The 12,598-nt window shown below is 37.6% G+C and overlaps 1 protein-coding gene across 1 annotated transcript; it reads right to left on the bottom strand.

The window, feature by feature from the left end:
* Positions 1-1,113: 1,113 nt before the first annotated feature.
* On the bottom strand, positions 1,114-1,326 carry LOC126954340 (mitochondrial import receptor subunit TOM6 homolog). Its single transcript, XM_050789914.1, has one exon. The coding sequence runs from the start codon at positions 1,324-1,326 to the stop codon at positions 1,114-1,116; it is 213 nt and encodes a 70-aa protein (XP_050645871.1).
* Between the last annotated feature and the right edge of the window lie 11,272 nt (positions 1,327-12,598).

The raw sequence follows: 12,598 nt of genomic DNA, 5'->3' as shown, positions 1-12,598 counted from the left end.
GGGAATCTTCAATGGGGTTGTATTTGTAAACTGATCACACATTATAAACCAGTAAAAAAAAAAACTACTTATTTGATCAATATAGATAAAGCAGAATCATACATTGTGATTTTCTGATTGATTGGTAATAAAAAATGTTTGAGAAACAAAAGGAGACAACTAGAAAATACTTTAAAAAATATTGTTTTTTTAAGGACTCTATTCCAGAATATATTTTTATTTTTATTATTTAAATTATAAAAAGGAACTGAACAGAATTTGTGTGTGGCTAGAGGTCTTTGCCTGATTGCGTTTTCCCCTCTGGAGGAAGAATAATGTATGCATTCTAAAATTGTAATTCCATGAAGCAAGATGATCATCAAGGTGCATGAGTTAAATCAATATTTTAATTTTCAAATACATTATAAATGTCTAGAAAATATATGTTTAGGGGAATTATTTTTAAGACATATTTGCAAGGCGGTTTCAAAGATATATATCAGTGTTGTCACATAAATTGTTACATGAAAAATTGATGGTTGAAACTAGCCCAGACACTTCTTCCCATTAAATACAGTAGAAAAAAATGGCAATTTTCTAAGTGTCTTGTGTTACTTTGTACAAATGCCAAGAAATACTGTGGTGTGGTGGATAACAGCATGAAACTGGGAATCTGATGGACCACAGGCCAAGTTACAGCTCAGCTACTTAACCACCCCCTGACCTCATGCATGCTATTTGTCTGCCCAAGTAGCCTCCACATTTTCTTTTTTCTTTTTTTTTTTTTTTTTTTGTGTGTGTACGATATTTATTTTAAATGTTTGTTAAAACAGCACTGTTATTTCTCAGGACAAGAGCAAAGATCACCCCCTGCAGAAGCTTGGGAACTATGTACAGAACTTTATAGAACAGAGGCAATACTTCAGCTTAAGCCTGTCTGATGACTAGAGAATAGAATTCTGCGTGGACTCAAGGAACAAAAGGAAACTAGGCAGGGAGAGGGAAGAAAAGTGCCCATCTGAAACAAACTTCAGCTGCCATCAGGGCACATCTTGTGGTGGTCACAGATTGTAGGCTGTTTTTTGGAAGATTCGGGTTCAGCACAGGATTCCATTTGTCTATTCGGCTACACCCCTAGCTGAGGTGCCATGAGGTCAATCTCAAGTTCCCGGCCAGCCCAACTCCCGCAACAAAGCTTCCCAAATTTAGTATCAAGTTCCTCCGGAAGTCATTCCTATCAGTGGCAAAGCGGTAGACGCCCCGAAGCCAATCTCCCACGTTGTCCAGTATTTCGGGAGTTTCATTAGCCGAGCCAGCAGCGCTCACCGGGACCCCGCTGGAAGCCATAGTAGGCAGCTTCCCATGAAAAATGAGGCCAAATAATAGTCTCAGCCTTGTGAAGATTAAATGGGTTAAATCATGTAGCACAGTAGCTGGCACATGGTAGCTCTCAAATTGTAGTTATTATTTTACTATTAGTTCATTGAATCACAATAATTAGCAACAGTACTTGAAAGAGAACCTTGATATTTTAAAAATAAAAAAAGTTCAACGTTTTCTAGCTTGTCATTAAATATGTTCAAATAAGAAGTTTGCCATGCCAGGCACTCCACAATAGGCCCAGTATACCTCTCTGAACTTTTCTTCCATAGCTTACCACCCTCCCACCACCCTGCAGTTCTCTCTCCCAGTACAAATGACCCATTTTTGGTAAGCAGTCTTGTTTACTACCATAGCATTGCTTTGCTCGTGTTGTGTTCTTTGCTGAGAATGTCCTTTTCCAGGTTTTTGGAAGTTCATATTCTTACCAGTAAAATCTTGTACAAATCGAATTTTTAAATTCCCTATGGTGCGTCCCTCACTTCTCCATCTGTCATGATGAGGAAAAATACAAATCCTCCCTTCTTTGATCTGGAAAATTTAATCTATTTCTTTCTCCTGTGAAACTTAATTACGTGCTTGTCTTCCTTCTCCTATTTGATTGGAAGGCAAGAGTATACGTCTTATCCATCTGTTTACTTCCTCTCCAGCACAGCATTTTGCACAGAGGAGATGCTTTGTGAATACTTATAGAATGAATGAATATTGCATTCGTGATATATTTAAAACTAGCAGCTATTAGCCAACACTGATAACTACTCATAACATGTTCAAGTAGTTCTTAAGAATAAGGAAAAATTTATTTGAATAATTATTATTGTGAATTTCATAAATATTCTAAATCACCTCAGTATGATCTGACCTTATTTGGAAATAAAAATTTGGAAATAAAAGCTTCGGGTTTATTTTTATATATAGATCTAAAATTTGAATATTTTTCTGTGCTGATTAAGTAGAATTTATCCTGGTCATTTAGATTCTGAACTTTTAATCAAAAATATTTGTTTGCCTGGATTATTGAGATAACTGCCATAATCTTCCATTTCTTGTGGTTTATGTCAATTACTGATCTTACTCAATTTTCTAATATTGTTTCTTTGTTAGACAACAAATTCCCTCACCCCAAAAACTCATTTTAGTGACAGTAATCAGATTGTGATGTGGCCTGAAAACAACACTGTTCCTCCTTCATGAACCAATGGCCCTGTGGGAGATTGAGAGAAACTCTGTACCAGCTTTGCTTGGTCAGTCTGGTTGCCATGTTTACTCAGTGCCCAGGAGCCTGGTCTCTTCTGATGCAAAATAATGATGATGATGAAAGTGTCTCATATACATTCAGTACTTTTTTATTCCTTTAAAATACATTATCATATTTGGTATAATAAATATAAAAAGTGACTGAGTTTTTTCTTCCTTTTTTAGTTTTTGATTTAACTATGAAGAATTTCTATCATTAGGAAATACAAAACACATGTAGAAATGTGAGGATATGACTACTTTTTGAGACCATTTGCTGAGCAGTGTGCTAAATGTCAAGCTAATTTAATTTAATTTATTTCTTATCTTTTTAGGATCGTTAATGTCTTCATCTTGATGATGTTCTTCCTCTTTCCTCTGTATATGTCAGGCATGAATATATACATTTATTCACTGAGCGCCTATTTTGTGCCATATACTATGTTAGATGCAAGTATTTTTATAAAGATTGTTTAAACAATAAGATTTATTAATTTTTTATTGGTGTTATTTTTAATGTTAAATTACTATTTTTATTTGTTCAAGAATAAATTTTATTCATTCAAGAATCTCAAATGCCTTTTTCAACATTTTTGCTGCTATGCTGTTACAATTGAACAAGCTTAGTAAGGCAGAAGAAGATATAGTAGTATTAAATTACTTTAAAAAAAGTAAAAAAAATCCACTCAAAGAAAATTCAAGGGAAAATCCCAGGAAAATTGACCGGAATGAAAACTGTGAAAATAGCAGGATTATTCAAAAATGTAATTAGCCTAAATTATGTTATCACCCATTTTTCTGGATTACAGAAAAAAAAACTCCTAATAATTAATAGTTATTAACCATCTACTTGTACAAAGAGCTATAACATATTGACAACCTATTAAGAAATAAGATGAAAAATAATTATGGATGTAGACAACTAATTTGGAATAGATTTGGAGCAATGAAAGGAAAATGAGAGAATAGACAGTAGTTAGAGGGACAGAAAAGTCAAGGACTGGTTGTTAAGGGGAAGTCTTGCATATAATTGAAGTCAGAGGAAAGAGGAAGAACACCATAAAGATGAAGACATTAAAGATCCTAAAAAGATAAGAATTAAATTACATTAAAATAGCTCTTAAAAGTACGGGAAGAAAATAGCGTAGATGGGGGTATATTTTTCCTTTCCAGGATAATTTATTTGACCTGAAAAATACATGGGTTAAATGCTTTAGAAAAAAGAAAGGTACCAGTGCTATCACCTTAGTATTTGGAAGGCATTACTTACATTATCTGAGCTGGATAGGAAGTTCCGAGCAGCATACTTTTGACCTAAGTGAACTATCGAATTTGTGGTTGTTGTTTAGAGAACCTGGCAACCCACATGATGTGCTGGTCCTGGTGTTGTCTGGAATTCTAACTGAAAACACTGTTAGGATCTAAGAGAGAGAATGAAGGACAATAAAAATTGTGTGAAGGTTACGTTTTTTAGAAAGTGACCTAAAAGTCTTACCTCCATCTAAACAATTTCAGGTGTCTAAATTCTTGAAGGAGCCCATTTACTTTAGGGCTATTCAGTGCAAAGTCTTACATAAGACTAAATTCCATTAAAATATTTTTTAAAAGCAAAATCAACATTGTTTACAGTGGATTTGCTGGGTGATGTATTCAAATGCAAGACTCTGTCAAGTGTTTTTGCTACCATATGTACACCTATTAATTAACTCCTTGTAAATGTCTCCAGTATTCCCTTGGGTTTTCTGAGGTTAGGTGTTGAAGCATCACTTTTGTCACAAATCCTATTTCTCTCAACTTTTAATATGGAGTTTCTAGAGACCTAATAAATAGCCCCCCTTCTCTCTCATTCAAGTTGATAACCATTTCAGAGATAGATATGGGAATTAGGAAATAGGAATGAATATATAAATTTTATTACTGATGAAGCTGGTACTGAAGGTCATAACTTCTTGTGAGAGCCAAATGGGACTTGCTAATAGAGCCTTTCCAGATTAGACCAAGTTATCCACCCAGTTCCAGGCAGTGCTGAACAATGACAGGCCTCTTCTCCATGAAGAAGCTGAGCCACAGATATGGATCATGAAGAACAGAACATATACTCTCTTCAGGCAGGTGGACTTCAAGACAGAGAGGCAGGTCATGGCTAAGCTTGCTCAGTTTCCATTCTCAGACTCATCTACATAAGTCATGCTGTCACCAAGGGAAAGGGTTAGTAAGGCCAGTAAAGTTTAGTTACTTTAATTGAATACTTTTCTCTTAAACCTGGTTGATGTGGGAAATATGCAGCCACCCTGACATCACAGGTGTATACTGCAGTGTTTTATATTAAAAAGAAAACATTATTGAAACATGTGAGACAACTTTGTAAAGATTCCTAGGGAACAAATCTGACTAGGGACCTAATAACTTATCTTTTTTTTTTTTTTTTTTTAAAGACAGAGCTGCACTCTGTTGCCCAGGCTGGAGTACAGTGGCACAATCAACACTCACTTCAACCTCAAACTCCTGGGCTCAAGTGATTCTCCCGCCTCAGCCTCTTGAGTACTTGGGATTACAGGCATGTGCTGTCACACGAGTAATTTTTTAATTTTTTGTAGATAGAGGATCTTACTATGATGCCTGGCCTGATCTTGAACTCCTGGCCTCAAGCACACCTCCTGCCTTGGCCTCCTAAAGTGTTGGGATTACAGGCATGGGCCACTGCACCCAGTCAACTTCCACTTTTTAAAAAGCCATCTTCTTTCCATTACTTTCTGTTTCATGGAAAAGTGTTGAGGATTTCTACAAAGCAGTTAAGTGATATAAAGAAAACATCAAACACAACAGTTTAATATGTTGTTACTAGCGTTTTGACAAAGTTCCCTTCAATTTACCTCATTGACCAATTTTATATACCAAAAATACATTTGTCATAAGTCTAGGGATGCTGACCATCTTCAGATCATGTCATACTTTCTATGGTTAGGATAAAACTTTCAGCTGATAAACTTGTGTTTTGAAATCAACTAAAATTCAGCTGCCCTGCTGATGTTATGAAGATAATTTATTGTCAATTTTGAGGCATAAAAGCATGATATTTCTTTAAATATCTCCACATTGTTCAAAGGTATTCACATACATATAAAATGTTCTTTTAAAACTACATCTTTAAAACTTTAAGCTGATAAACTTGTGTTTTGAAATCAACTAAAATTCAGCTGCCCTGCTGATGTTATGAACAGAATTTATTGTCAATTTTGAGTCATAAAAGCATGATATATGTTTTTTTTAAATATCCCCACATTGTTCAAAGGTATTTACACACACATAAATGTTCTTTTAAAACTACATCTGCCAAGGAGTGATAATTATGATTAGTATTGAAATAAATTTATTTTGTGTTTCCCACTGAAAAGACTTCATTCTGCTGGGGTGCCTCCCACTGGAGTAACACAGCACCTGCCTGCTGGACTTGCAGGCTGAATAATACATTGTCCTTGACTGAGTACTTTATTTATTTATTTAGAGACGGAGTCTCGCTCTGTCACCCAGGCTGGAGTGCAGTGGCACCATCTCGGCTCACTGCAAGCTCCACCTCCTGGGTTCACACCATTCTCCTGCCTCAGCCTCCCGAGTAGCGGGGACTACAGGCGCCCGCCACTGCGCCCGGCTGATTTCTTTTTGTATTTTTAGTAGAGACGGGGTTTCACTGTGTTAGCCAGGATGGTCTCGATCTCCTGACCTCGTGATCTGCCCGCCTCAGCCTCCCAAAGTGTTGGGATTACAGGTGTGAGCCACCGTGCCCGGCCGACTGAGTACTTTAATGCCACAATGAATGGCATAGACATTGAAGCTGTAAGCTTGGGTTCAAACCCAACTTTGCTACTTATTTGCCATGCTTCCTTTGACCAGTTACCTAATTTCTCTTTGCTTCAGTTTCTTTTTTTGCAAAGTGGAAATGTAATAGTATCACCTTTTAAGGTGAAATCTAATAACAGGGTGATATCTAATAACAAGATTATTAGTAGATATGTTGTTAGTATCAAAAAACCCACTTATCAAGCACATAATAAATATTAGCTATTATAATTATTGTCCCATTGATAGCCCGATAAATTCATCTTCTTACAAGGCTACCAGTCCTATTAGATTAGGACATCATTTACCCCTAATTACCTCCTAAAGGTTCTGTTTCCAAACGCAGTCTCATTGTCAATATATGAGTTTTGTGGGGACATAAACGTTCAGTTCATGACACAGTCTAATAATGATCATAGTTCATAACAACATATCTAACAATAAGATATATGGTTAGTATCAAAAAAACCCATAACAACACATCTAATTATTATTTAAAAAACCCACTTATCAAGCACATAATAAATATTAGCTATTATAGTTATTCTTGTTTATAATTATTGATAGCCAGGGAATTCCTAAATCACTTTTACTTTTTTATACATATCTTGATCTTCTGATGGGAACAGATACAGATGAAGGTCCTTTTAGGCATCTTGGCCTCTTAATTTTGTTTCTCCTCCATTTTCAATGGCTTTTTCTCACTTTCTATAAATGTAATTAAGGTCCTCCTATCCATTTTTAAAGTAAAGAAAGAAATCTTTCTTTGGTTCTTTTTTCTCTAAGTATGAATCTATCTTCCTCTTTTCTGCCAGCTTCAGTATTTGGACATTCTCCATTTCCTCTTTTTTTTCCTAATCATTCCTCAGTTTCTAATTAACTTTACTCTCATAAATACTCATTGAACATACACGTGTGCTGGGCACTGTGTTTGGAATGAGGATATGGTGGTGAATAAAATACATCCAGACTCTGCCTGCATAAAAATTCTTGTCCCTATTATTCCGCTGAAACTTCTCTCCATAAAAGTTATGAAAGATCTCCTAGTTAAATAAGTTAATGACTTATTCTTTGTGTTTTATGTAACATCTCTAGGGCATACAAGACAGATAACATTCCTGAAACTGTGCTCCCACTGGCCTTCTTTCTAGCGCTTTCTCTGGGTCTTTTTCTACCTCCCAGGATCTCCAAATTAGTTTCTTTAGGCTTCTCTTTCTAATCATATTTTAAATATTCCCTAGAGCTTCATTTTTGGTTCTTCCTAGGGATCTCAAGGTAGCATTTCCAGTTGTTTACAAAATATTCTAAACTATTAAATTCCAAAGATAGCTCAAAGTCATCATATTCAAACTTGCTCAGCCTCCCTCTCTCTCTCACACACACACACACACTCACATACTCTCTGACACACACACTCTTTCTCTCTCACTCATTTGCACACACACTCTCACTGATCTGCTCCTGCCTGGCATTTGCTACTTCACTTAAAAGCATCACCACTGATCCCTCTATTTCCCAAATTTGAAACCTGAGAACCAGCCTCAGTGTCTCTCTTTCTTACAATTGATCTAGTCCCACTGACTCTACTTCCTTAATAGCTCCTTAATATCCATGTTGCCACCCTATATGTATGCCTCTAAGGGGACCTTCCTCTTCCCTAAGCCTTTTCAGCCATGTCAAATCTATCTAATTGATAAATCTAGCCAAATAAAAGTGGAATCTAAATCTTTCACTCCCTCACCCCCAGTTTTCTCTTATAACATCTACAACCTTTCCCCCACCCCAGCTGCTCTGAACTCATTTAGTACTCTTATGAACTGAATGTTTATGGCACCACAAAACTCATTATGTTGACACCCTGTACCCCATTGTGACTGCATTTGGAGACAGGACCTTTAGGAGATAATTAGGAGTAAGTGATGCCCTAATCTGATAGGACTGGTAGCCTTGTAAGAAGAGAAAAAGAGAGTGAAATATTTTTCTCTCTCTTCTATATGAGGACACTCCTGTTTACAAACCAGAAAGAGAGATCTCATCAAGAACCAAATCAGTTGGCACTTTATTAGGGACTTCTAGCCTCCAGGACTGTAAGTTAATAAATTTTTGTTATTGAAGTCAATCAGCCTATGGTATTTTGTTATGGCAGTCTGAGAAGACTAATACACCAGGCCCAAGTAAACTTCAGAGAAGTTGAAAGTTTCATTTCTGACCACTGGTTGCTATTTGACAGTACCATGCCTCTGCAGTCTCTCTTCTCTTTTTCTAGAATTCTTTCTGCTTTCCTCATACATTAAATTCTCCTCCTCTTCTGAGAGCAAGTTTAGTTATTTCCTCCTTCGTCTTTTCTAAATGTGTTCACTCACAGAAGCAGCATTAGTAACATTTACTTTTGGAACCTACGTATTGGTATTAAGGCAATGACAACATTGCATTTTTATATTTCTCTGCCTTACAAGTAAGCTGCTTAAGCCAAGGGAAATTTTATTCTTTATATTTCCAGGGCTAAGCAGACTGTTTTGCTATTTAGTAAATACTATTGAATGAACTAAAGGATTGATGAATGAATGAACAATATAAAGGCTGAATGCATTTCACCAAAGCACTGACACTAAGTTGGAGAATGAACCAACATTCCTTAGAGCAGTGGTCCCCAACCTTTTTGGCACCAGGGAGGGGTTCAGTGGAAGGCAATTTTTCCATGACCTGCGGGGGGTTGCAGGGAGTGGCATGGGATAAAACTGTTCCACCTCAGATCATCAGGCATTGTTAGAGTCTCATAAGGAGCGTGCAACCTGGAACCCTTGCGCCGGTGCAGTTCACAATAGAGTTTGTGCTCCTACGAGAATCTAATGCCACAGCTCCTCTGACAGGAGGCAGAGCTCAGGCAATAATGTTCACTTGCCCTCCACTCACCTTCTGCTGTGCAGCCAGTCTCCTAGCAGGCCACGGACCAGTACAGCCCACATTGACCTGATCCTCTTTCTGTGCTACTGACTTACTAATTTATTCAGTATTGTGTATTAAACAGTTAATAGTTGTACCATTAACTTTATTCCACTTAGCAGGGAGAGGACTGGTGAGTTGAAAGAAAGGAAAAAAAAAACAGTTTCATAAATAGTTCACTTTTTTGTTTTTAAAAACGTGTTTAGATCATCATGGGAGCAAAGTGTAACTATTCATTCTAATAATAAGACCTTCCAATAAACACTGAATGTGTCACTTTTATAGGCTTCAGAGAGTAACAATGGGTTTATATAAACAGCTGAAATTTTTCCTCTTTGGTAGGCAAGACCTTCTATTATCCTGTATAAATAACTGTTTTAGCTATGCAAATAAAATGAATTTAGAGTTTGAAAGGAACATTTTCAGAGGCAACAATAATCACAGTAAGATTCTGGATAAATGCAAAATATAATCTTAACATTAACAGTGCTAGAATAATGCAGCCAATGTAATTTCATGTTTTTAATGGGCTATAAGGAAATAATAATATATCTTCCCATTGGCTCCAAAATTTTAACGTGATGTAATTTGCACTTTCATTTTTAATATAATGTTGTGAATGGTAACTTCCATTATGACTGCCTCCCTTTGTTCTAATGAAATTTGTGGCCCAACAGTGGTACCTTAAAATTAAATTTTTTAGTCTTACTATTTGCATCAATTTATCAAATTTTGCAATTTAGTTGTTAGGGTTTTAAAAAGTAGTATTTGAGGAAGCTGTAGCAATTTAGTGTAGACATTGTTTTGTGCAGATGATGGTACTGTGTTCCGAGAAGTGTTTATATACCTGAGGTTCCATATGTCATTCCTAGCGTAGAACATAGAAAGGTCTTCAACCTTGCAGCACTATTGGGTAGGAAGGCTCTGCTAACATTCAGTTAAAACAATTTTCATGGTGAATAAAAATCAAGGTATAATAATGAAAAGGATGCAGAATCTGATTTTATGGGTCCTGGATTTGAGAGCCCCCTGTGTGCCTTCCTTGCATTCTCCAAGGCCTGAGTAAGTGACTCGTTGTATCTCATGCAGCATCACTTGTGAAGTAGTAACAGTAACTCCCATCTCACTGTCATATTTTGAGGTCAAGGAGGGCGTGCATTCTGTTCACCATTGTAGTGCCAGAGCTTAGCACCGTGCCTAGCACAGAGGACATCCACCAAAACTATTAGTTGGGTGAATAAAGAATGAAAAAGTGTGTGAATTAAGAAAAGAGTTTGGAGGCAGAGTGTTCACGATCCACTTTATGTAGTTGTTTAAGCTGGAAAGGGTGTTGATTTGAATCATTAATTATATAATACATCTCATATTAATACTGGGTATTATTTCTGGTATTTACTCCGCTGTAACTGACTTATTAAAGCTATGGACTTGCCCAGTTGCAGTAAGAAGTCTCTTCAGCCTTTCTCACCATCACCATCCCTCACAGGTGATACTTTTCCCACTTCTTCATCCCTATCTTCAGTTTCCCGTTGGCTTTGTATTTTGTATTTCAAGCTCCTCCATCAATCCCCAGACAAGCCATTAGCTCACTCTCTCAGGCAGGTGATACTTTCCCACTTCTGGATTCGTCCCTAGGCTGTCACTCTCTAGTTTCCCGTGGCTTTGTATTGGTAGTTATGAAAGTCTGACCAACTCTAGTATCACAGCTTCAATCTTCACCAGATTTCAAGCTCCTCCATCCCCTAGACCAGGGTTACTCAGGCAGGTTATACTTTCCCACTTCTGGATTCATCCCTAGGCTGTCACTCTCTAGTTTCCCGTGGCTTTGTATTTGTAGTTACGAAAGTCTGACCAACTCTAGTATCACAGCTTCAATCTTCACCAGATTTCAAGCTCCTCCATCCCCTAGACCAGGGTTACTCAGGCAGGTTATACTTTCCCACTTCTGGATTCATCCCTAGGCTGTCACTCTCTAGTTTCCCGTGGCTTTGTATTGGTAGTTATGAAAGTCTGACCAACTCTAGTATCACAGCTTCAATCTTCACCAGATTTCAAGCTCCTCCATCCCCTAGACCAGGGTTACTTCAGATGGGGCAACCCGTAATGAGAAAGGATGCTGGGGTTGAGGCTTCTGTTTTTCTCTCCACTTATTTAGCACTCTGCTACTTTCACCTTCACTGATCCCCAAGGTTGGCAACTTAGGGGAGGAAAGGGAGTTAAGAGGATAGAAAGATTTTCACTCAACTTTTACAATTATAATCTGGAATTGGTGTTCCCTGGGTATGGCAGATGGTGAGCTTACGTTTTCTCTTGTGTGATCCTTAGATGGGTTACTAGAAAATTCTGCACTGCTGGAGTGGCCCAAAGTCAATTTTCCTGATGCTTATAACTAACTCCCTGCTCCCCTCCCAGTCCTGCTGCTATGGTCCCATTGTCCATCTAGAACAACCCTCTTGGGTGGAATCTCCGTTAAGACAAACCCCAAACAGCTGACTTCCATGGAGCTTGCCTCTGGCCCATGAGTGTGTTAGTTTGTTAGGGCTGCCATAACAGAATACCACAGAATAGAAATTTAACAACAGAAATTTATATCTTCACAGTTTTGGAGGCCAGAAGTGTGAGACTGAGGTGTCAGCAGGTTTTTCTTTTTCTTTTGTTGTTGTTGTTGTTGTTTTTTCTGAGGCCTCTGTCCTTGTCTTGTAAGTGGCAGTCTTCTCTCAGTGTCTTCACATGATTTTCCCTGTGGGTGTGTCTGTGTTGAAATTTCCTCTTATAAGGACATCAGTCATATTGGGTTAGGATCTACCCTAATGACCTAATTTTATCTCTTTTAAGGTCCTATCTCCAAGTAAAGTAACATTCTCGGGTACTGGGGGTTAGGACTTCAACATATAAACTTTGAGGGGATACAATTCAGAACGTAACTAGAAATACAGATATTCAGGACCGGCCAACCACATTCTGCAAGTTCAGGCAATCACCAACAAAGCCTTTTCTCTTGTCGTTTGGCCACCAGTCAGCTCCGTCCAGTTGGACTCATGTGCAAGTCAGACACCAGTTCCTATGTCCTTCAAATTCCAGAGGACACATGCCAAGTTTTCCCAGTTGTTCTCTTGTTTCGAAGAGTGTGTAGAGGAATCTTCAACTCAGTCATCGAAAATTCCCTCTTCAAAGAAACCCCTTTATAAGCATCTTCCTTCTCTTCTTTTACATGTCTGATGGG

This window comes from Macaca thibetana, chromosome 5 (assembly GCF_024542745.1).
Source record: "Macaca thibetana thibetana isolate TM-01 chromosome 5, ASM2454274v1, whole genome shotgun sequence".
NCBI classification, from domain to species: Eukaryota; Metazoa; Chordata; class Mammalia; order Primates; family Cercopithecidae; genus Macaca; species Macaca thibetana.
The sequence above is the reverse complement of the archived record's forward strand: the minus strand, read 5'-3'. Positions and strand labels throughout refer to the sequence as shown.